This window comes from Stegodyphus dumicola, chromosome 3 (genome assembly GCF_044657685.1).
Source record: "Stegodyphus dumicola isolate Sdum_Otavi_A_Nest chromosome 3, ASM4465768v1".
Classification (NCBI taxonomy): domain Eukaryota; kingdom Metazoa; phylum Arthropoda; class Arachnida; order Araneae; family Eresidae; genus Stegodyphus; species Stegodyphus dumicola.
This window is the reverse complement of record NC_140770.1, coordinates 101350051-101376196: the sequence shown is the minus strand read 5'-3', so window position 1 is coordinate 101376196 and position 26146 is coordinate 101350051. Positions and strand designations below refer to the sequence as shown.

At 31.3% G+C, this 26146-nt stretch overlaps 1 protein-coding gene and 1 long non-coding RNA gene across 3 annotated transcripts in view; one reads left to right on the top strand and one right to left on the bottom strand.

Annotated features, from left to right (window-relative positions):
- The window catches only part of LOC118183164 (uncharacterized), a 224488-nt gene that overhangs the window by 34265 nt on the left and 164077 nt on the right, over positions 1–26146 (top strand). Inside the window, exon 1 of one of the 2 annotated variants that reach the window (XM_035352607.2) lies at positions 18541–18744. The exons of the other annotated variant lie outside the window; for it this stretch is intronic. Coding sequence (XP_035208498.1) covers positions 18729–18744 — 16 coding nt within the window. The 5' untranslated portion in view covers positions 18541–18728. Of the gene's footprint in view, positions 1–18540; positions 18745–26146 lie in introns of those variants that run through there. 2 annotated transcript variants of the gene reach the window in all.
- LOC118183165 (uncharacterized) overlaps positions 11111–26146 on the bottom strand; it is a 48270-nt gene continuing 33234 nt past the window's right edge. Inside the window, exon 2 of the long non-coding RNA XR_004757193.2 lies at positions 11111–11271. This is a non-coding gene — a long non-coding RNA (uncharacterized LOC118183165). The remainder of the gene's footprint in view (positions 11272–26146) is intronic.

The following is a 26146-nucleotide window of genomic DNA, read 5'->3' as shown; positions in this document are numbered from 1 at the left end:
TACTTTTCTATTTTGTTTAACCGCCGGGTCGGCGTAGTTTGTGAGCGTCAAGTGAACGCAACTGTGATTTCTAAAGTGAAATAAAAAGGGATTTAAACCCTTCTTACGAGTTTGTATAATTTACAGTTCATAGCAGTCACTACTACTGTTGGGGACAAGTTGGGGCCACACAACATCATAAAGCAAAAAGGCAAAAAGAAAAGGAAAAAAAAAAATAATAATAATAATTTTAAAAAAAAATCTGAACTGTTTCAGATTTTAAATTACGTCCAAAGGGACTTTTTCTTTAACATTTTGTGTGTTACATTTATTTATTAAATATCACATTCCATAAACCATAAAATTCGGTTCACCAGCAATATCGCAAAATAGTTTTAAAATGAGCAAATCTTTAGAATTTCCGATACAGAGATTCACGCTTTGGAGATCCGCACAACGTTGCCATTGGTCGCTTTGAAATCCTTGAGTTTGTTAATGAAAAATTCGTTAAAGTTTTATAAAATATTAAATCAATAATAAAAGACATTCCAAATTTCAATTTGGTCTTCCACATGCCCATATTCGTAGGAGGATTACGTCATGCACAATTCGATGGCTCTTATGTACCGTTGTTTTATCACAATGCGAGAAATATACATACACTTATGCATATTTTTTATTATTTAATTTCTTTAAGTATAACACAGGGCGATAATACTTTGTGGCAACAGTTTGAAAAGTGATTCGCTGTTTGTAGTGAATCGATGAAAAATCCCAAAACGGAAACAATAATTCTTCAGAGACAAGCCCCTTTGGACTAATAAAAAATTACAAAGTATGAAAATTGTGATATTAAAGGAAACTGCCATCTGGACATGGCATGTAGATTCAGTTCAGCACCTGGAGTAGTTTTAAGCTACATAGTTATTCCGATGAGCGTATTAGTTTAAAAATATGCTATCATTTTAGAATAAATTAATATTATGTGACAACTGCATTCCTTAAAAAAAGCCTTAATTATTTAAGCCGTGTATATATTTTATGGGGTTTTCCTTCTTACTAGGACTGCAATGAGAAAACTTCTCATTTTCTATTTTGCTGGAACAAGGAATACGGATAACACAAGCAGTTTAATGAAATTTCTTTGCAGGTTTTAAGAAAACTGTGCATTTATTTCGTTGAGAAATTGATGCATTGTGTAAATTACTCAGAATGAAGTGAATTTCGAAGTCATGTTTAAGTTACTGCAGTGGTATACATATTAAGATCTTCACTAAAAATAATTTAAAAAAAAATTATGACTAACTTACCATGTTGGGCAATACAAGGATTTCAGGATATATTGTGCAAATATGGTATATCACTATATGCATCATCACAGCCGTTAGAAGATACACTTCTGCACAGTTTAGAAAGTTTTAGTGTCTTTTTTAAATTATTTTTACTTTTGCTGCAAGTGTTCCTTTTCCGAAAATACAAAAATATCAGCAGATTTCCAAACATGAAAAATATAGAAGTTATTGAAAAATTGCACGTGTTTTGTCGAAAGATATGGGTGCATAAGAGAAGAGACTGATATAAATTTAAGTTTTTATTGATTTTCCTAAAAATATCGGCTATTTTCTTCTATTGTGTATTTTTATTTATAATTCTCTCGTATTTCACTATATCTCAAGAATTTTGTTGAAACACAATTGATTACAGCTCTTTCAAAATATATCCAGGTATTCGCTCTCTTGGCTTCCTGCCTTCACATGCATATATGCATACTTGCATACACCTATTTGTATGTACACTGCGGGGGGAAGGGGTCAGTTCAATATCTCCCGTTCTACTGGGCTGATTGACAAAATTCAAATTGCGTTTCTCATGTCTCGAAAGCGCTACTTAGGATATATATTAGATTTATATATAGCATTGTTCTAACATAAGTATTTTGACACAAAATCGGACATTTTCTGAAATAACATACAAAGTTTTTTTCCATATTTCGATTCTACGACTCAAATTATGCCTAAATATTAAATGTTGTAAAACTTTGGTGCGAAATTTATGGAGAAATTCAAAAATTTATCTTGGCGATTTTTTTTTTTCAGTTTGCGCCAAGGAAACACATCGTTCCTACTTCCAAATAATTTTAACAAAGTCTCTAAACCACGTTTGATGTTATTATCGCTTTTAAAAAATATGCCAAATTTCAAAACGCGTTGATATATAAATTCACGTTTATCTTCGGAAAGTTTGAATAAAAAAACTGTAATTTTTTGCAGGTATGCTTAGACATACATCTACGTTAAGATAATGGTAAAAATGTTATAAACTATAATTTAAATTGTTTTCGAAAAATTTATAAAAAATATTTAAAAATACAAATTTTAAAAATAGGTCATAAAAATGGACGAATTTTATTTGGAATGAACCCAAATTTCTAAATGTGAAAGGAAGGATGAAACAAGTTAAATAAAAAAAAGAGTATGGATAAATATATACCAAACTGAATTAACCTTGAGGAGCTAAAGTTTTGAGAGTTAATTTTTTAAAATCTACTCGTGCGATTTTTACGAAACTTGGCAGTTAGGCGTAATTTGAGTCGTAGAATTGAAATATGGAAAAAATTGGCATGTCATTTCAGAAAAAAAATATTTTGTGTAAAAATACCAATATTAGAACAATGCTATATATAAATCTAATACATATCCTAAGTCACGCTTTCAAGACATGGAAACGCAATTTGGATTTTATCAATCCCCTCAGTAGAACAGGAGATATAGAACTGTCCCATATTTTTTTTTCGCGCAGTGTACATAATTTTTATATAATATACTATAAATATTTCTAGAGAAAAAGGGATTTTTAAAAGATCATTTTGATAGCTATAAAAAATTGACTGAAGTAAGAAATTTTCTGATATGGGAAAGATTTGCGTTTGATAAAAATTGATTTTCAAAACATTTATATTCACACACACTCTTCATTTCCATAATCATCTCCTCAGCTTTCTCATATTTTGAATATTGATGATAACAGTTATTAAAATTAGCATTAAAATGCGTCGGAAATAGCGTCAAAAGCTTTATTTATCTAGTATGTACTATATATTCAAATAGTAGTTCTAATTTGAATTTTGAAATAAGCAACATTCAACCGAACGGTGACGTTGGTTTATATGTGATAATGACGCCATAAACTGAGGCTAGTCCGGGCATTTTAAGTGACCCAAGTCACTCTAAAATGATGAAAGCGGCTTTACGGAAAAGGCAACCTGAATCACTACTTGAATTGCATTTAGCTTCGAACATATAAATATTGAAATGTCGCTGCAAATAGTTTTTGTTTAAATGTTTATAAGATATATTTTCCCTCCTTCCAACTTGCTTTCATGGTGTATCGGTAGCACACTCGGCGCGTATTCGAGAGATCCAAGTTCGAGATTTTCACATCTCCTGTTTAAAAAAAATCTAATGATTCTGCGGTGGCTTCCGAACAAAAAGATGGTGGACAATAATTCGTCACCACTAGGATTTGACGATTGCGTCTCTAACTCCAGTCGCCCTTTAAAAGTGAGAGTATATAAGGTATTTTTTCCTCTATTCATCATGCATTCGTGGTGTAACGGTAGCACACTCAGAGAGTGTTCCAGAGGTCCAACGTTCGAGTCCCAGCGAGGGCTCTGCACGTTTTTTAACGTTGACTGTTAAGATATAACCTAATCACTCTATATATTTTATGAATAAAATTAATTAAGTTTTAAAGAGCTTTTGAAAGAGGAATGTTATTCTTTTACTACTACATTGTACTTAGAGGATAAAATAATTCCTCTGCAGCTTGCAGTGTCCAGTTTAATAAACTTCATTAACGAAGAAATATTTGTTTCTTGTAATCACTCCTTAGGGAATAGAAAAATCAAACAAAATAATTATAAATTATTTAATTACTTATTAGCTTTTTTATTTTAATTAAATAAAACCATTTGGTTTCCAAACTCACAGTATTTAAAAAAAAATATGACTCTGAAAAATCTAATTAAACTGATTGCATCATGCAAGTAAAACAGGGCCATAGAAGTGCATTTATTATTTCCATTAATAATGCCAGAAATGAATCATAGCAGTGATGTAATTATTTATTACTGCTTTCTCTTGAGGGAGAAGTATAATAGAAGATAAAAATCTAAATAAATGGCGACATAATCATTTCATATTTTTGTAAGTTTTTCTTCTTTGATCTCAAAAATGAGGCAATGGGCAATTATTCGATTATGTTCTATGCATGTGAGTAATGTATAGCTACTGGTAATTAAAATTAAGCCGAATTCGATATCAGAACGAACTTCTATACCTTCCGAAAGCATGCACAGAAGGAGAACCTGAATGTATACAGAAAAAACGTCTATGCTTTTTAAGATTATCAAATAGGCCTCTTTCAATTAAAAAGCAAACATTTTCTGCTGTATTATGCGATTAACAAAGGAAATAAAATAAGATACAAATAAACAAATAAAACGCAATTAATATGGCGCTATCTATCGAGCAAAAGTGAAGACATGGAAAAATGTCTGAAATTTCCCTAATTTTAAAATTTACATTTACGTGCTTTTCTTACTCTTATATTGAGTGTGATTGCTATAATTACTGTAGTAAATAAGCATATAAATATAATGCATAAATAAAGGAATAAGAAAAGTAAACGAAATGTATGTTTAATAGTATTAACGTGGAACTGTGCGAGGCACCATTTCCCCCAATAATACTATTACTGTAGGAAATGTACTATGGTATATCAATATATGCATCAGAAGAACCATTAGAATATATACACTCTTGGCACTGTTATACACTCTTGCACTGAGGAGTCACTTACTTATACACTCTCGTACAGAAGAAGGATGAAATGTTTTAAACCTCACAGGAAAAAATATGGTGTTAGGCAGTTAAATAATTAAAGATAGTTTCCAGTTTTATGTTTTTTATCTGACATTTTCACTACGCTTGCTCATCTTGTTGCTTATACTTTGTTCGATTGTAGATTTAGCTCATTTCTCTCATGCATTTTCTTCCCCGGAGCTGGTCCCGTCAAATGTTTGTTCTCTGCTAAGTTTCTGTTCTCTGTTAAGTTTGTGTTCTCTGTTACTTTAAAGATGTTGAGGTTATTGAGGCGGTCGGTCAGTCGTATGAGACTCAGGACAAAGCATCCCATAAGATGGCTATAAACAAGTTACAACACAAAATGTTAAAATACATTCATGATATTGGGAGGGAGATCAAGTAGAAGAGAAATCATTCTTAGGAAACTATATTTTGAACATCCATATCAATGCGAGGTTTAAAAATCTTCAATCTTCCCTCTTAGAGGATAAATAGGAGACAATAAAATATTCTAAAAAGAAAGAAAATAAAATAAGTTGAAAAAGGTTATAAGGTAATTTCACCATCTTTTCTGCATGCCTTCATGGTGTAACAGTAGTATACCCAGCACGTATTCGAGAGGTCCAGGTTAGAGTCCCAGGGAGGGTATTGTGGATTTCTTTAGTTTCCTGACATTAAAAGCACCTAATGACTCTACAGTGGCGCCCGAACTAAAAGGTTGTGGATGGTGATTCTTCACCACCAGGATTTGACAACTGGGTCCCCTAATCCCCAGTCGCCCTTTAAAAGGGGTAGTATATAAGTTACCAGAAGTGGGCGCAGCCTATGCACCTAACCAAATAAGTTGGTCTTAGGAGCATAACAGACCACAGGAGTATATAAGGTATTTTCTCCCTCCTTTCCGCATGTCTTCGTAGTGAAACGGTAGCAGACTCGACGCGTATTCGAGAGGTCCATTTCGTGTCATGGCGAGAGCACTGCACATTTTTCTCATCTTCTACTTAAAGTAACCTAATAATTTCTACAAGGTTAAGAAATGGAAACGTTAAAAAATTATACTTCTCAGTTTTTAATCATGACGTTAAAAGCATTAATAAAATGCATTTGAAAATATCGCAATTATTCACTAAATATCATTACATTGCCAATAATGAAGGAAATTAATCAGTCAGCATTTTAATTTTCAGTGTCTCCATTTCGTAATTTATAAATTTTATGAAGGAAGTGTTTTATGTGTTTTACGTATAATCGCATCTGAAATGCAATAATTTTATTTATTTACTTTATAAACGTCTTAAATAATGAAAATGTGGTCAGAAATATATAAAACTAGACTTAAAAATATTGAGATTAATGTAGGTTATTAAATTAAAATCACCTTTATTGATAGTCTCTACAAGATTAAATTTTTTTTTTAATTTACTGTAAATTTAATGAAGAATTTTTCTTTCGAGTATAATTATTAGATAAGACCGTCTAACTATTATTGATTCAAAATAAACGGTTCTCTTAATTTGATAGTTATTATTATTTTAATTTTAGTAAACCAAATCTTAAACAAAGACATAATTATAAATTTGGCATTTTTAATTGTTTATTTTTTTATTAAAATTTTCAATTTTCCTTTGAATTTATTAATGTCAAAAATGCATTTGCTTGACATTTTTAAATATTTCAAAAAATTCGGAGGGATTTCTAGTTAATTGTTTCCAGTTCGTAAAATCATTGTCCTGAAAAATTTAAACCACTTCGATTTTAAAGAAATATTTGATGCTCACCTCGGCACAATCAGTCTAGTGAAATAAATGCGCGGTTATGATTATATTGTTTTCTTTAATAAGTAACTGAATACGGTCTACACTCAAACTCTCATATTTAATATTTTTGAAACTAATTTTTTTAAATGTTAATGATAAATTCTATCATAGGTACTAGATTGTAATCAGCGTTTTTAAACTGCAATTTTAATGTGCTCCAGGAAAATTCTAGTAGTTAATTTCTCTTTTTTATTTTATTTACCTATTTATCTTTGAATCCTTTATTTTAACACTTTCATAAGACTTTCTTTTTACTTGTTTGTACGAAGTAAAAAGGAAGTATTGAAATCGCGAAAAGTTTCAGGCAGCATATTTCAACGAAAATATGCATTTTGACCGCTATCGAATGCAATTAATTGATGTTTTTGTGTAACACATCTGTACGTAAGGACAGAACAAAAGACTCTTTTCCTCCAAAAAAATTATAAAACTGCTTTAAAATGAATTCTGAAGAGAATGTTTCGTGGCGTCTGTACGTATGTACGTATCTTGCATAACTCAAAAACGAGTAGCCTCAGAACGTTGAAATTTCGTATATATTAGGACTGCTATAACATGCAGATGTGCACCTCGTATTTTGATTGCAATCGGCCGCACCAAACGTATATAAATATATTTATTAATATATCCACTCTGTTACCCGACTCAGTGATATTAGATTCTTTACTCTTATATGATTCTAAATTGTGCATTTTTGTTTTAAAAATATTGAATTATGTTGTTCTTATCTTCTGGTTAAGGTTTTTATGCCTTTAGTAAATGTGCAAGCAATATTTGTAGTATTATCAACAATTTAAAAGCTATTTAAATGCGGTTAATTTTTAAATAACATGGCGGACATGTTTGTTTACATTTGAAACAACAGAATAGTAGATTTGTTGCCAATCTAGAGAGACTACGCTTCCCAACAGCAAAGATGAGAATTAAATCATGCTTAATCTTTTCTGGAATGTTTTCGAGGAAATAAGTGTTTAAGATTTACTTCGTAATTTTTAATATAGATATTTTGAGTTTTCATGTATTTTTGCCTTATCGCGAACGGAGAACTGAATTAATTGAATGAGAAATACTCAAAACCGTGTATGAAAAACTGTTTCCTTTTTGTTTTGTTTGCTTAATTTCTTTTATACATTGTTCTAGCTTTATTATAGTATTTGAATACAACATGTGGCAAAGATTAGATAATTATTCAAATGATATAAAATTTGCGCATTCTGACTTATAATATGAACGAAATATAACGCTATTAAGTGAACCTAGCGCCAGAGTGTCGCTATGGTAAACAGATATAGTGAATTTGAAAGAGTGCATTTATTCTATTCGCTATCGACGAAGTAGATTTAATTAAATCCAATAAGTTTAAATGAAATGCAAGAAAAATTGCGTATAGTTTAATATTCCGTACAAGGAAGTCATGTGGTGTACACATCAGATTTTTTCTGCTGGTGTTATTTGCCATTTGGCATCCCTTTGATACAATGTTTATATATTTGTAGTCTGTGGTCTACTTGTGGGAGCGCTACTAAGTAGGCACCAAGGTTGAATTGCTGCTGAGCGTAAACATGCAGCGGTACCTAAACAAAGTATTAAGCCTTGAAATGATGAAAGCAAAGATCCTTGACCATATTTCAGGTAGGTTCAACTATTCCATTCGCAGTGAAAATAAGTGGTGCGCAAAGTTCATAAGATCATGATGATTAAGGAAAAAACAAAAGAAAAGAGTTATTTCCCAGCAGTCCAGTTTTCAAAATGTTGAATCAAACGTGAGCAAGCTGAGTAACCATTAGAGTAGGGTCAATGTTATAACTCCTACTCAGCAACGGCCATCAGACGTGCTATCACAAATGAACAATAAACTGCTCTAGTTTATTGTTGTTGCTGTCGTGACGTATTTCACTTGCAGGCAGTAACATCAGAATAAGCCCACGAAATCCGTCGTGGTAAGGAGTGCAAGATCGCACCTGTCGTTGTCAACAGCCTTGAGCGCGTACTGGTGACAGTACGGCTTTGCTCAGTTCTGCCCCCAATTTTGATGGAGAGCATCCCGGTGGACACATTCGAGGGTCTTCCCCCCCTCTTTCCCTATCGAGAAGACTTTCGGCTAACCGCGTATTTAGAGTGTACCATGCCGCAAAGACACTATATATTTACAAACATCCATGCCTTCTTCGGGATTCGAACTCGGGGCCTTCGCTGCGGCAATCAGATTCACTAACCGCTATCTCGGTTGGACGGGTCGAAATAGTTTGAAATAAAATATATAGATACAATTTGTTTTAGTTTTATAAAGTGCTAATGATGTTTCAAGTGTATGCTTACAATTGTACAGCCTGCGTGTATGGATTACTACTATTTGTAGAATGCTTGTTTCATAGAGTTATTGAAAATTAACATTCTCAGTTTTTTTTTTTTTTTTTTGTTACCAAAGACATTTTTAACAGTAATACGAAAATATTGTTTGTAAAATCTCTTTTCTGTATTTTTTCTTGTGTTCTTCTACTTGTCACACTTAAAAACAGAATTTAAGCAGTCATTGATCTTATAAATGTGACGCAGTTCATTCAGTTTCAAGAAAAAAGAATTGTCAGCAGTACACGTGCCATCAAAAATACTCTGTATTATACCTTCGGTTCTATTTGCAGCTTAAAGTCATGTGCTTGTCTGTAGGAAAATATTTTTAATTCACTCCTAAACTACTTGTAATCCCCATTTCCACAGAGTTAGCCTTAGAGTTCGTGCACAGCACAGAAGCTCAATTTTATTGTGCGTCATTTAAATTCTTTTACAGATCCCCTCCCTCCCCTTACCCTCCCAAAAATAATGTCTGGTGTCATAGCAACACCCTTTTTGCTTCTCAATTACTTATAATGGAAAAAACGTCGGTAACATTTTAAGCCTATTTTATAAATAACGTTTTTTTTTTATATGTTTTATTTATTTCATGGGAAAAACTCATTGGTTTCGGATTATAGATAATCTGTTGTTAATAATAATAACACTCATGCATAATACAAGTTATTTGTAAGTCCATGAAAAAGAAGGGAAACAGTTAGTATACAATTAACTAAACTGGCATAAAAAATAGTGTTTGGGAATATTAAAAAGAATTTAATGCAGATGTATCTAATTTGCTTTTTATCTTCAAAAGCACACAGTTTGCCAATTTTGCTGATACGGCAGATATTTATGCATGCATGATTGAAAGGATTTACTTAAACATTCAGGCAAGCTGTCTGATGGCATAGTTAAATGAAAGCAGGGAGGGTAAATTAATTGACAGTTGTCTGTTTCATTACCCGAAACACCATTGCCGAAATCATTTACAGGAATATATCAATCAAATTTTACAGAATGGTAGATTCCATTTGCGACAGTATCTCGTTAAAAATTTGTCACCAAAGTGGATAAGATGCTCAGCACAAGGAGATGGTAGCATAATATTAAAGTCCCACCATTCTCTGCATTTAAATCTTAGGTGGCCGCCGGCCACAAAAAAACGGGTTTCTGGGCTGGAGCCCTATGCCAGGCTAACACGATATATAATAAACATAGCATGAAAAAATAACATAAAAGCAGAATAGCATTTCAGATAGCAAATCCTTGTAGGTGCATTTAATTCTACGTGACCTTTTCTTGTGTGTGGGAGATGGCGCGTTTGCTAGCGTTCTTGTGTTTTCGATCCTCGTTCGTTACCAGAATACTTCTAATCCTACCATTGATGCTGTACCTCTGATCCGTCTTGCGGTAATCGAACTCATGTGTGACAAATGGTTTATCTTGTGGATGTCCATCGTATCAATAAAGGTGAACAAACTGAGCTTTGATAAAATGCATTAAAGAAGAAAAACGAAAAGTTTGCCTTTATTTAGGGCAATAAAATTTACTATCTATTGCATAGTTATTTGCAGTGACACTTTTAAAATATTCTATGAAATTACTGATTATCCTGTAATATTTTCTCTAATATTTCCTTACCTTTATCTTATAACATTTTCTGTATTATTTGCCACCTTTATCATTCCATTTTCTGCACTTACCCTGCATTATTTTCTGCAATATTCTACCTTTACGGTTTTCTGTAATTTCCTAATTAAGATGCTATTTTGAATAACATACTATTTTTCTTAAAGATGAAAATATAAACACTTCAGGAAAGGCAAGTTAAGACCTTAATATATATTATCTCATGCACTGTCGTTGAAGAAAAGTTTAAGAAAAAAATAAGACTTCATAATGATACTGTAATGCGACAATAATTTAATTGCAATTCATATGGTAGTCTGTCTTTTATTGTAAAATTAATTGGCAAATAAACAAAAGTTGTTACTACAATGAAAGTATTATTAATTTTGTAAGAAATAAGCGTTTCTCAGCATAACAGGCATAAAAGTGATAGACCATTATAAACATATATACCAAAAAAAAAAAAAAAAAAAAAAAAAAAAAAACTTTTATCTGATTATAATTATAAACATTTATTTAGTTGAAGATGCCGAAACATGGTCACATCTTTCTCTTTAAAAGTAATTAATCCTGAATAGCATCTTAATCCTAAATTCATGAAACATTCTTCTTTTTCTGACACATAGCCATCGCTGCTAAACAAAATGCTGAAAAGAGAAAAAAAGAAATTTATCAGTTGAAATGGGTAAGAATACTCTTCACCAATACTGAATTTCGAATTTAATTTAGTAAAGGAAATCCATAGGCTATATTGAATATGGAATAATTCAGAAAAAATCTGATTCACCGAGTGAAGGTAGTTTTAGCTGTTGCCTAATGTGCTTGTCGTTTCACAATAAATTCTTATAAAGAAAATGACAGGCAGCTGAATTAAAAAAAAGTTATTAACCAGTAGATAATCTTAATCAACGAACCTTATTGAACGTGTGCTGAAGTCTTTTCACAATCTTGGTTCAGTCCATGCATAGTGCCTGTTTATGCAGTTTTAATAATTGTAAATTTAGTATCTATTGCGTAGTTATTTGCTATGTTGTTATTGCATAGTATTTTGATGGTCTTTATCGAATTTTAATGATATTCTGAAAATATTGCAAAAGTGTTTTTTTTTTTCCTTCAGAGTACTTATTTTTTAGCTTGTGGTCTGGAGCGAGAATTATTGAAATTTGAGTTACAGAATTTTTCTGGGAATGTCCTTTGGGCTCTTTTTATATCTATCACGATGAAATTAAATTAAATGTATTGCTTTGAAATCAGCAAAAGTCACTGTTAAGTTTTTGTTACTATAGTTTTCATTCAGGCAATCCCGCAGTTACTTAGGAGGATTCAAAAAAGTTAAATTTAATTGCAGAATGTTGCTGTAATTGGCAGCAAAATGTAGAGTTGCAAAGAGGGCGGAATTAGTCCAGCTGCATGCGGGACTAATTCCTAATAGCTGCATGCGGGTGGGGCTACAAGAGAAAACGTCACGGCAAAAACGGTACAGACGAAAATTTCACTGCGAAAACAGCCCTGGTTAAAAATAAAGCACCTACAAATCATCGCAAGAGAATGATAAAGCGGTAAATATAACTATTCGGGGTGAAAAACGATAAATGAACTTTTTTTTAACGAATTGTGAGCACAACGTAAATTATATATATATTATTTCATATTTTTTCGCAATTAATTTATATTTTTTTTTCCTGAGAATGCAAGAATAAAAACTTAAGCATTCAAAATCTGGTGTTTAGTAAAAATTAATGCTATGTATTGGGTTGCTAGAACTTATGAATTTTTCTCTGTCCAATATTTTTTATAATATATTTTTCATGAAAATGTACTAATTCTTCTCATAATAATGTTTAATAAAGGTTGATATTCACTAAAAGAAAGCACAAGAAGTTTGATTATTCTACGAAAAGATAATACAAAAAATAAATAAAAATAAACTATTTAGTTTAGAAGTTTGGATTTTTATTTATTTATCATTTTAATTAATTATTTAATTAATATTTATATTTATTAGCCCAAAGGGGCAATTTACCGAGACGGAGTATTCAATTTCATTTTGGCATTTTGCGTTGGCACTATAAATGGCGAATCACTTTTTAAATTGTTGACACCAAATATTAGAACCTTGTATTTTATTTAAAGAAATTAAATAACGAAGAATCTACATAAATGTATGTTTGTTTCTCGCACTATGATAAAACAACGATACATCAAATTTTGAATAATGTAATCCTCCACCGATTATGAACATCTAGAAGCCCAAATTTGGAATTTGTCTAATTATCTATTTCACATTTTGTAAAGCATTAACGAGTTTTTGAGTAAGAAACTCAAGGATTTCAAAGCGAACAATGGCAATACTAAACAGTGAAAAAACATATTTATCTCCAGCGCGCGAGACTGTGTATAGGAAATTGACACACAAAATATTTAAAAGATATGCTCTTTTAAATATTTTGTGATATTGCTGTTCAATTGAATTTAGTGGTTTAAATGTGAAGAACATGATATTTAATAGATAAATGTCACACATAAAACGTTAATAAAACGCCCCTTTGTGCGTAATATAAAATCTGAAAGCCTTCAGACTTGTTTTACTTTTCATTTTTTTACTTAATTTATTTTTTGATATTTCAGCATCAAAAAGTAATCATAATCTTGTCGCTTGAGGGATTGGTTAAAAATAAATTAGGCAAATTACAGATTGATTGTTCCCCATTTAATGTGATTCAGTGTATTCCTTTTGTAAGATACTAAAGTGTGACATTCATGAACTTATTATTTTATTATTTCTTTCATGTATTTAAATAGATAAACATAAAAGAAAGCACATTTATGAGAGCATTTAATTTATAAGGTTTCGGTTGCTAAAAATATGTTAATAATATTCACATAGAAGCTTGTTACTTTAGGACTATCTGATAGTCACATTAAAAATTTATTAGACTATAAATATGCGTCATTTTCAATTTATGCAAATAATATTACAAGTTGGATATGTGCCAATACTTGAGCCTGAAACTATTTTCAAGAAATGTATTCTGCAGGATATTTTTAATGAAAAAATTTGCATTAGTCACAAATTTTCCCTATAATTTGCATATCTGTGCTGGTCACGTAATGTATTAATACCGGTAAACTCTGTCTGAACTCTAATTTCATTTTTCAAATTTACACATTTCGTTGTCCAAATTTGTGTATGACTTCTAAGTTTTCAAGGAACATGATATCAAATTTTAAAGTTAAAAATTTCGATCGATTTTTCTCATATATGAGCCAAACCTTTTGTATTTTATTTTCTCGAATAAGTATAAATGCTTATGTCAGTATAATATAACTGTAGGAATAGGAAAAATATATAAAATCTTAGATTTCAAATTTTTTTTTAAAACTGATTTTTTAATTGTAAAAATGCAAAACACGAATATTTGCTTTATATAAAATATTTTCATAAGTATAGATCTATGACTAACAATTACGAAAATAAAACTACATTAATAATTTTATGCGTACACTGTATATAATATATAACACATCGAATTGATATGTCCTATCTAATTTGACGTCAGAGTATAAGGAGCGTAATAGTGCACAAGGTCGATGACGAATTGTAATATGCCCAAGGTCAATGATGAATTGTTTCTTCAAAAATTCTATTTTACGTAGATCCAGTTCTGAAGATTTCAGAATTTTAAAAGAATTGAACTGCTATACCGAATCCTGGAGATCAGTGGAATTATTTAACTCTTTCAATTCTTTAGTCAGGAAAGCGAATTTATAAATATAAGAAACGCTTAAGAAATGAGCGATTCACCTACTCAATTCGGATACTCATAAACATAGCTACTCCCGAAAATGAATTTAAGGAGAAAAAAAAATTGAACTGGGGAAAAAGAGGATATTGGGATTTGAAGAAATAGAGAAAGAAAAAGTGCGCTTTGTTTTGAATACTTAAATTTTTATAAAGGAAGGAGAATAGGATTGGTCGCTGTTTAGAATTTTAAATTAAATGTACAAGAGCATAAAGTACAAACAAAATGTCTAGAATGAGAGTCTACGTTCAAGTCCTGAGAAGATTAACGTTTCTATTTTGTAAGAAAGAAGACACTCTCAGAAAATAAGTTATTTTAACGTTATGCCTTTGAAGATTTATCGAGATACCATTCTCCCTTGTGTTCAGAAAAGCGAAGGATGAAGTACGATCGCATGTAGCTTTAAGAAGATTATTTTCAGCCAAAGGTATAAATAGACTGTATCATCCAAATCACCAAAAAAGAAGATTTGGAATAGAAAAACTATTCTTCTTTAGATAGCATTTCAGAAATGTTAAATGAATGGGAGAATAGATAATGTTCTTAAGAAAGTGTTCAAAAATTGTAAAAGGCACGTTTCACAACAAATTAGTAAATTAAAAACAATGCGAAAAGGTTTTAAAAAATAAAAAGTGTAAAATAATATGTAAATTAGTTGAGAATAGAAAATTTGGGGTTAATACATTTCGATTCAATCCATTTGTAGAGTCATTAGGCTATTTTGATGCTAGAGACATGAAAAAATGAACAATGCCCTCTGCGGGACTCGAACCTAGACCTCTGGAATACGCACCAAGGGTGCTACCATTACACCACGAAGGCAAGCAGAGACGAGGGGGAAAATACCTTATACATTGACACAAGTAGTTATAGACATCATCATAAAAGTCAAAATGTAAGATATGAGCATTTGCACTGCTTATCTAGCTTATAGCTTACCATTCAGATACTGAATATTATCGTTTCGGGTTATTTACACGTGATATAGAAAAACAGTTATCATAAATACTATCAAAGCTAACAAAAGTAACTAAAATGTGTGTAGGATATATATTTTACAAGACGGCAAAATCAAACTAAGGAACGACTCAGTATTTCTTTACGATTTCTATGACAACACAAATTATGGTTTCAACAATAAAAAATAGATTCTACAGCGTCAAAACTCAAAAATGCAAGGCTTACCAATCTAAAAATAAACTCAAACGTTGGCCTAGTGCGTAATAAATTAAAATAAACTTACCGTGTTGCGTCCCAGCTACAATTTTTGGCACTCAACGAAGCTCATTGACAAATCAAGGTCAGAAATCGCAAGGGGGAAAACGGTTTGAGAATGTTCATGTGCAGCTATATCATAACGCAAGATATGCATTTTTAATTAATTAAATTTATATACTTCTAGTAAAGAGCAGTATTAAATAGAAACAAAGAGTATCGATATTTAATAGTTAAAAAAAAAGAGGTTACTTTGACTAAAAATTAAAATACGTATCTTTTAGCCCAAAGAGGACAATTTTCCCACAAGGGCTATTAATTTTGTTTTGGTACTTTTTGTCCATTATAAAATGGCGTTTCACTTTTCAAATTGTTTCCATCAAATATTAGAGCCCTGTATTGTATTTAAAGAAATTAAATAATGAAGAATCTGCATGAATGTATCAATGTTTTTCGGTCTGCGATAAAACAGCGCTGCCTAGACATGACATTTTGAATAAAGTAGTCCTCCACTCGAATATGGGAATCTGGAAGCCCAAGTTTGGAATTTGTTTCATTATCTATTTCATATTTTTAAAACTCTAATGAATTTTTGATTAACAAGCTCAAAGATTTCAAAGCGAGTAACAGCAACTCTGGAAGGAAAAAAAAATATTTTTATTTTCATGGCTCGAGATTGTGTATAGGGAATTCTAAAGATATGATCTTTTTAAATACGTTTTGATATTGCTGTTGAATTGACTTTTATGGTTTAAGTGTGAAGAACAGGATGATTATTAAATAAAGGTAACACACAAAACGTTAAAAAACTCTCCTTTGGGCGTAATAAAAAAAATCTGAAAGCTTTAGGATTTTTTTTGTTTTTTATTGATTGTTATACTATTTTTTATTCTTAATTATTTTTTTGGAAGCTAGTCTAGAGCAGTGGTCCTCAACCATTTTTGCCCCATGTGCCCCTTTAACCATGGTCATTCCTTCCTTTACAAAATTCGAAAAATATATATACATTTATTTAAATAAAGATTGTTTTTAATGTGATTTATAAATTAAACAAGAAAAGGCACAAATAACTATTGAAAAATAACAAAAATCGAATAAAAGCAGCTTTTTATATTCATAAAGCAAAACAAAATTCTCGCAGGTAAATAAAAACTGAACCACATCGCCCCAGAAATTATAAATTCTCCCACGGATAGGATTTTTCCTTTAGTTGATAACGTCTGTCCTAGACGAAAATTGCAAATGGGCTACAAAAGAAAAGTTATACAAATCTTAACACTACAGAAATTAATTCTGTGCAGGGCACACAGTAGATTCTTTTCAATATAAGGTAATCACCAAAACCCACGAATCATTATCCGTATACTAGGCTTGTTCTCTGAAAATGTACTAGGGTGGGCCAAATAAGACCTACCAATGTTAAACACAAATAACTTAACTTATTTTTGATATAATTATTTTTTTCTTTTTGTAGGTTATAATTGAATTCTTGGAAATTTATTACGGAACCATACAGTACAAAACAACGCGTTAAAATTGTCGAGTTTTTCTATTCTTGTCAACGATCAATTGTTATGACGCAGCGTAAATATCGGCAATATTTTAATTCAAGTGTACTGTTTGGTGAGGTGTTATGGCCAACAGAGTTTTCGGCCCATATTTCTTCTAGAATGAGGATGGAACGCCGGAAATGATTTCCTGAGCTTCTTACAGAACAATGATTGAAAACTTTTTGTGGCCAAAGTCGGAGCAGAATCCTTTTTTTTTTTTTTTTTTTTTTTTTTAATGGGGATATTTAAAAGACAAAGTGTATGTTAATAAACCAAAGACTATTAGACAGCTGAAGCAGAATATTCGAGACGAAATACTGAGCCTTCGACCAGAAACATTACGTAGTGCAATGGAAAACGCGTTGAAAACAGCCAATCTCTGTATCAAGAAAAATGGTGTACATTTGTCTGATGTCATATTTCATGCATAATTTCCATAAAATATATTTAATGTATAAAAAATTAACCAAAATAAATGATTATTACAAGTGTTATTAGTGTTTAACATTAGTAGATCTTATTTGGCCCTGTATTAATAATATTATATTAACTCTCGTAATAGGAAACAAAATATCAGGATTTACATATATCATTCTGTTGTTAGTTTCTTCCTGAATAAACTTCACTGCAAAGGAAAAGCAAAAATTAAAATTTCGATTATTCGAATGCACCTATGACTTCGAGCTACATTCTGTTTCACAGTATTGCATTGTGGTGTAGTGTTAATGATTCAACGGTGTGGTGTTGAACTCCAATGAGAACGTTAATGATGGAACACCCCAAATGCCCAAAATTATTGAACGCCCCCCCCCCAAAAATGGCTACATACCTTCAACAAGAGAAAAACCTAAATATTTTTCTTAAAATCAAATTCTATAAATTTTACGCGCGAGAGCAATACGTGGCTCTCGAGCCTGCGTTTTTAACATAGCCAAACAATTTAATTATTTTAATAACAACTATTTTAACAACTACTGAAAACGTATTCGGAAGTTAAATAATAATAAATTTCTTCTTATGCTCACGAGACATCCTTGTCCATATTTATCTTCAGTTTCTTCTTCATTTATACGACCTTATCACAGTATAATAAGAAGAAATTAAATTTATTTCACTACTTCGGTAGCCATGATGCAAAACTGATCAAAAACCCTCAAAATAAATTCAAGACTACTGCCGTTTACATTATCGTAATAGAAACTGAAAGTAATCTTTCTCCTCGCTCGTAAAAGATAATGATTCGATTAAATTCACCATTTCCGGAGAGTGAAAGGACAGTGAATGCCCAGTGCTGAGAAAAGCCTCTGATAACATCTGTCCCACTTAAAACTTGTAAGGAAATCACAGGCGGTCGTGAAAACTAGAATTTGGGTTAGCGTAGGCCTACGGGAAAAGAGAAACCGAAACACCCACTGTGGACTTCAACTGCGGCTACCTTTAATACATAGTAGTGGTTTCCGTTTAAGAGAATGGACTTCCATCCAATGATTTTGATTCAATTGGATAGTTTATAGGAATTTAGAGATTAAATCAAGCATGGATATCATTAACTGTAAGTAAAATTGATTTAATTGTTTTGAATTATGTATGAATTTTATTTAAAATAGTCGATTTGTATCTTTATGCAACAAATATTGATTATATGTGTTTCTTTTGCGTGGAATAAAAGTGTTTAAATACTTTTTTGGATTTGCGGAAAATTCCAAAATATTATATTGTCTCTTTGAGGCGAAATAAAGGAAAATATTTTGTGATAATTTGATAATCAGAGAGGAGATATAACTCTCTGAACCGGACTTTTATTTCTTAATTCAAGTCTGTAGGAAAGTTGAACTTATAAAATTATAGTACAACATAATAGCTTGCCTTTCCATTCAACATTAAATATTTTACACGCAGCTGTGATGGACAGGTATTGTCTAAAATTTCTCAGTTATTATCTACGGTATTAAGTCATAAAAGTTACTTAAAAATGTTACTTATTAAATCGAAAATAAATTTTATATCTGCTAACAGATTAAGTGGAATGCTGTATGTGAGGTTCTTAGTCACGCAGATATCAACTGACGGACAGATATGAAATTTCTCATGGGAATAAATAACGGTTGGATTACAACACAGGCCATCAAAAATGTTCATAATAGAAGCCCAAAATATTGAACATGAGAGCTTTTTAAAGCTTGTAACCCAAACACTGAGTATTTAGTAATATTAAAAGGCTAGTCATAAGAGCGATTGTGGGAAACTGGTAGTTGTACCAACTGATTAGTTTTCCTTACAGAAGTCTTTCTCACCATCTAGCCACTACGTGAATGTGTTTAGCGCCTAATGGTGTATCCGCTGTTGGAAACTCCAAATCTATACTATTAAAATCTATGTGGGTCTCTCCGTTTGTTTATGACATCATCTCCTCCGGAACAGCGGAAATTTGAGTTTCGAGAGAGGTACCCCTCGGATTCCAAAATTTCGTGAGAAGACATTTCGCCCATTCTCATATTGGCACGGCTTTAATCAGCCGACATACAAATTAAAAATTTTGAAAACGCTAATTTTTCCAATCATTTTTCCGAGTGGCAACAGTCTTACTCGCTGGATATAAAAATCTGCTTTATTTTGAAAAGAGTTGCTACTGTTCATTTTCAAATCGTGGAATTTGTTAATAAAAAGTTTGTAAGTTTTACAAAATGTGAAATAAAAATAGCCTCGCGAAACTTTTAATGCATTATCGTACTTAACGCGTATTCGAGAGATCAAGATACGAATCCCGGCGAGCGCATTGCTCATTTTTGATGTCTTCTGCTTCAAAATAACCTAATAACTCTACAGTGGCGCCCAAAGTAAACGGTGATGGACGATAATTCGTCACCATCAGGATTTGGCAATTGCGACCCTTGCTCCTCCAGTCGCCCTTTAAAAGGGGGAGTATATAAGGTATTTTCTCCCGCCTTCCAGAATGCCTTCGTGGTGTAACGGTAGCACACTCAACATGTATTCGAGAGGTCCAGGTTCGAGACCAGACGAGAGCGTTGCTCATTTTTCATATGTACTGCATCAAAAAGCCTTATAATTCTACAGGTTTAACTTCGTTTAAGACACGAAAATCTTGAAAATGATTGTGAAGTGAAAAGTTTAATTGTTTACATATCTGTAGATATGGGAGTGAACAGCAATTTAACAATCTTTACCTTCTTTTTAATTAAATCATCAGTAATAATGGAAGATTCCTACTTTGGTATCATAATTCATTGCAAAACTGGTCATAATGCACTACAACCACTAAAGTAAATTTAGGTTGGAGGGGAATTTTCTTGAAAATTAAAAAGGTTATAAGAAAGCCAATGTAAAATAATTCTGATTTTTCGTTTAATTTTATTAATCATTTTTACCAAAGAATATAACAATGATTTTCTAAATCATTATTATATTCCTTAATAAAAATTTTAACGTTTTTATTCTTCCGTTACGATATTATGACAGCAAAGTTTCATTGCTTTTCAACCAGATTAAATATTTAGTTGTTTCTTTTCAGTTAATTACATTGCTTTTGGACGAGGTAAAATATTTCGTTCTTTTTTTTTTTTTTTTCGCTTAATTAAAATAAACTTTCAAGTAACTTGTTACTGCATACTTAATCAGATAATTAGTTCAGTTAAGAGGAAAGTGAAGTTATGCTAATGCTTCCGTTATAGTGAGTGCTATAGAGGTTAAATTTTAGCTTTCTTGTCTCAGTGAAGGTATAGTTTAGACTTACTTTCTGTGGTTATTTAACTTTAAGAATATCCTCTCTCAGTGAGTATAATTTAAGCTGGATTTATACTTTTTTATGTTCTATGTTAATTTAACAATTACTTTTAGAAGCGTGTATCTCAAGTTTAAATTAATTTTTTTTTGTATATAGTTAATTTATTCTTCTAAGATGATTTTCAAACAGGTAATATTTTAGTTTATACATTTTTGTTAACCCGTGTGTCACTGAAATACTTTAAAAACCTTTTCATTTTAACTATATTTGTTTGTTTAGAAATTAAATACTGTGTTTTGTTAAAATATTTGCTCAAAGATTTTTTTCGTTAAGTAGCAGTTATTCTATTCACATGAATAATATCTCGCTGATATTATAGAAGTAATTTGTAATGATAAAATCATACGATTTACATTAAAGTTGTGATTGCAGTAACCAGGTGTATCACTCATGGACTTCCTTCTTAAAACTACAGAATTAGATTACTGTTAAGTATTGATGATGATTATATATTCATTGTCTTTTTTACCGTTTAATTTGCGTAGAAATGCAGCATCAAAGATTCAAATAATATATTATACATTTAAGCTAAAATTTGAAACTTATTTGTGTTTAGATGATGAAATAATAAACTTTAAATTACTTAAATAATGAAATATGAAAAAATTGTATGCTTCAAATGACTACTGTTTTATACCAATGAGAATTTTTAAAAAAAAATATCTCTTTTATTAACCGATAATCAATGAATGAACTTTTATTCATTATTTAAAACGCCTTTTTATTCAAAGCTTGAATTTCTCAATGTTAATGCAAATCCTTAAAGATGCAAAAAGTTCTGAAAAATAAATTTACATTTTAAATAAATTTTCTTAAAGAAATATTTAGCTCGTTTTGGTTAACTTACGCTATAGATGGCAAGTTTTATGGCTTTAGAATATAAAAAAAAAACCTGTTGAATTTTGAAATTAATTATTAAATTATTTTCCCATTTTTGAAACTCTACCTAAAACTCCACCTATATCGGCCAAAGATTTAAAAAAAAAAAAAAAAAATAGAGGAGAGAGAACTAAGTGAATAGAGAAGCTATTTACGCCATTTTCGCTTTGAAACGTTTCCCATCCGTTGGTTGTCGCAGGCCGAAATAGACGATTGAGATTAGAAGGAATCTGATGTTAGTGAGGAACCCATCCTTGCTAATGACATACCATCAGCAACGTTACGATTATGATGATTACGATGACGTCGATGGGCTACCTGGGATGATTCCGTAAAAAAAAAAAAAAAAAAAAAATAACGGAAGAAGTTTAAAAAAAGTGTTGTAACGGAAGCTTGCATAATCACTGCTCATTAGAATAACGAAGTAAACTAAATAACGAAAAGTAAAAGGCTAAAAAGAAATAGTGACGGAATTAACTGGCGTATAATTCTATTCTCTACACATCGTCAACTTTGAGACTACCATTTTTTTGAAAATGCTTGTAATTACTTTGTAGCTAGTTCCCCCCCCCCCTAGTGCTTATAAAGAGATGCAGCGGCATCAATCAAGAAAGTACGTCTTTAGAATGTGATACTTATTTTGAATTCTTGCTCATTGTCCTATGCAAAAATTATGAAAACTTTTTAGAAAATACATTAAAATGCACTTATTAAGAGATCTAAAATATGCCTCCGTGAATGCCAGTTTGAAGTTTTAATAAAAATACCTGATGTTTACACCACATTACTTCCGTACGGAATATAATTTATACGTTCGCGGCAAGGCAAAAATACATAAAAACTCAAAATATCTTCATGAAAAATTGAAAGATATAGAAAAACATAAAACAACAAATACTTTTAAAACAATTAAAAACAAATTTTTACAATTAAAATTAGAGTTTCTACTTAAAAACAAGCAATTTGGCCAGCAGACAAGAAGGCAGATTTTTCCGTGCACAAAACTAAAAGTTTACTTTTGGTCCCACTCGACAAAAAGACACTGAAGCTGCAGAAAGACTTAATTCATTATTCTGCTAAGTTTCAAATGTAAACAAGCATGGCTGCTATAGTAAAAAAACAAATTAGGCTTAGTCGCCCTTGAACAACTTTTAAATTGTTGATGATTCTTTCTTTCTCTCTCTCTCTCTCTCTCTCTATATATATATATATATATACTTTTTGCGTGGCCGATTGCAACCAAAATAATAGTGCACAACTACATGTTATAGCATTCCTATATACAAAATTTCAACGTTCTGAGGCTACTCGTTTTTGAGTTTTGCGATATACATACATACATACGTAAGTACAGATGCCACGGAAAAAAATCTCTTCTGAATCCATTTTAAATCATTTTTATAATTCGTTTGGGGAAAAAGAATCCTTTATTCTGTCCTTGCGTGCAGATGTCACGCAAAAACATCGTTAAATTGCATTCGTTAGCAGTCAAATTGGATATTTTCGTTGAAATATGATACCCGAATTTTTCGTGATTACTATAGTTCCTTTACTTCGTACAAGGAAGTAAAAAACAGCTTTACGATTCAAATTGCATTGTGATCCGTATACGATAAGCTGCAGATAAATCAATATATCCTAAGTTTTAGAATAACTAGAATACGTTGTTCAGAACAGCGAAATATGAAATGACGTTTCAAATAATTAGAGAATATAAGATTACGAATTATAATTCGCATACTAAATTAATAAACTCATATTATATGCTGAATTATTTCGTTTATAATACAGTTACTAATCAATGATTGTGAATTACAGTATCAACTAATTCATTTGTGTTTGCCTAAGAAATAATTCAAGCGTTATTGTGAAATAATTAGGGTTACAGGACTGTGAATTAATTCATGTGTATTAAGCCAAGAAATAAACCTTTTACGCGAAAGATTAAGGCAATTTTAGCGAAGAATTGAATTGTTTGTTCCGAAACGATACACATGGCTGTTATTTTGTCATTTTCACTGTTAACCAATTTCGAAATTTTAGTAAACACCTTTGTTGGAGTTTTGTAACATTTAGGAAATATAAATAAGTAGAGAATAATGGTGTACGAAAATATAAAATACAGAAATATACAATTTCCAGTGAGCAATGAGGAAGTTTTTGTTACGTTTGAAAGTTTATTCAAATGGGTTTGTAAAATAATCCAAGAAATGATATAAGCAATTATCAGTTAGTATATTAATTAAATGTATGTTTTAAGATCGTAATTCTTTATTAATACATAATGGACTCTGACTATTAATAAGGAAACTGAATTAAAATTTTTCTATTGAAAACAAGGATTAAAAACCGTTACTTTTTTCATTTAATGAAAATTGAAGAAAGATAACCTTTCTTAATGCACAAATTGCAGTCTCAAGTTATCTTAATGAAATTACCTTCGATAATACCACGATGCAGATGCTGCTAATATTTTTTATTAAATTTGCAAGTTGAGTAAGTTATCAAAGTTACCTGCTGCTGACAGTTTTGAAAATTACTGCTAATCCATTACATAAAATTTTTCAGTAGTTTTCTTCCACATTATACCATAAGATCGATTATTAGTGTGACAATGTCGCATTAACTTCTGGTAGGCAAGTTGCTAGAAGGAAGCCAAAAGAGCCTAAAGAACCTCCAGCTTTATCTACCAACTTCTGATAGGAAAGTGAGATTTTTTTTTTGATTGCTTCATTCACTTGCTGTTGAATTTTATCATAGATTTAAATGTGAAACTGCTAACTTAACTGTTAGTAGGAAATAAAAGTGGGAGGATACAAAAGTCAGAAAAAAATGACTGTCGCCTTCCCCCCCCCCAGGAAGAACTGGGTTTATTGTTGCACTATGCTGCGTCTTCAGATTCTTCTACGTTTGTGATGCTTGGAAAAACTGTGATGGATACCTTTTAACCTTTTAGATCGACCGCGGCATTTGCTTGGATATCTAGTATTCAACATTACGATGTGTTCATATACATCTCTACTCATATCTGCAATCTTATACTTGTATCTGCACTTTTAACAACTGTCGTCTCAGCCACATATTTACCTGTTTAGCTTCAAGCCATCCAGGTCAAAGTTGGACTAACTCCAATGCTCAGATTCATCTTGGCGTTTGTGTGAACGTCCAGCGCCTTGGCGTCTACTACCAGTTTGAGTATCTTCTAATTTTCGCAGGTGCTAAAATGCTGATGCAAATAAAATATTGCATTTTGCTAAGAGCTTATTCGTTCTATATATAAGAGTGTTTACCATCATCTGCTTGAGTGGGATGTGTATTAATCTTTATACACAAACAATAGCAATGTAACTGTGTATTATCTAAATAAATGTGAAAAAATTAATTTAGTAAAAATAAAATTTCCGAAGATTATTTTAGAACCTTTGAATTTTCTTTTATGAGTTTTCTTGCTTTCATATTATTTATATAACGGCATTAACGTTTACGTATAAGATAATTTTGAAATATAATTTAACATTTGAAATTTTGAAGACCGTATTGTGCACTCTACAGCGAAATGGCGAATGATACTTTAAACTTGCAAATGCATTTTTCATTTCACTCACTCATATCATTAATTGAGTTAGCAGTGAATCTGCAGTTGCAGTACGGGCGACTATACAGAAGAATAATCGAGAAGTCTTTAGACTGGACAGATATGATTTGAATATAGTAGTGCAGTCATTATATTCACTATATTCAAATCTATATTCAAATCATAAAGATATGATTTGAATATAGTGAGAAAGTGGAGACAACGAATTGCCTACAGCTGAAAAAATGCAGAAAAGAAAAACCTTCTGAGAGAGTAGCACCTATGCCGCAGCCTTGTGAAGAAATGAGGTAGCGTTCGAAACTGCGAATAGTAGAGGCAAATGAAGTGGTCTGGTTAATATTATTGCATATTGTTCTTTAGTTTGGAGACTTGATTTTTCGATGACACGCTCTCAGTACTCTAACTGTCATAATGTCTGTAATGTTCCAACCTAGAATTTACAGTTAAATGTGTGGAACCTTGAGAAAATGGTAAGCGAATAATCGCTTTAGTTCAGGAGACAGACACATAAACTCGAAAGGTTTATTATCCTTTATTGCTCAAAATAATGTTCACAGATGATCCTTTCTCAGAACGTACATAGCCTCTACTTGGGCTTGAACTCAAGAATACTATGAAATAAAACTTAACTAATGCTTATCTAAAAAAATATAGCCGAAGCTATCAAAATTCTACAGA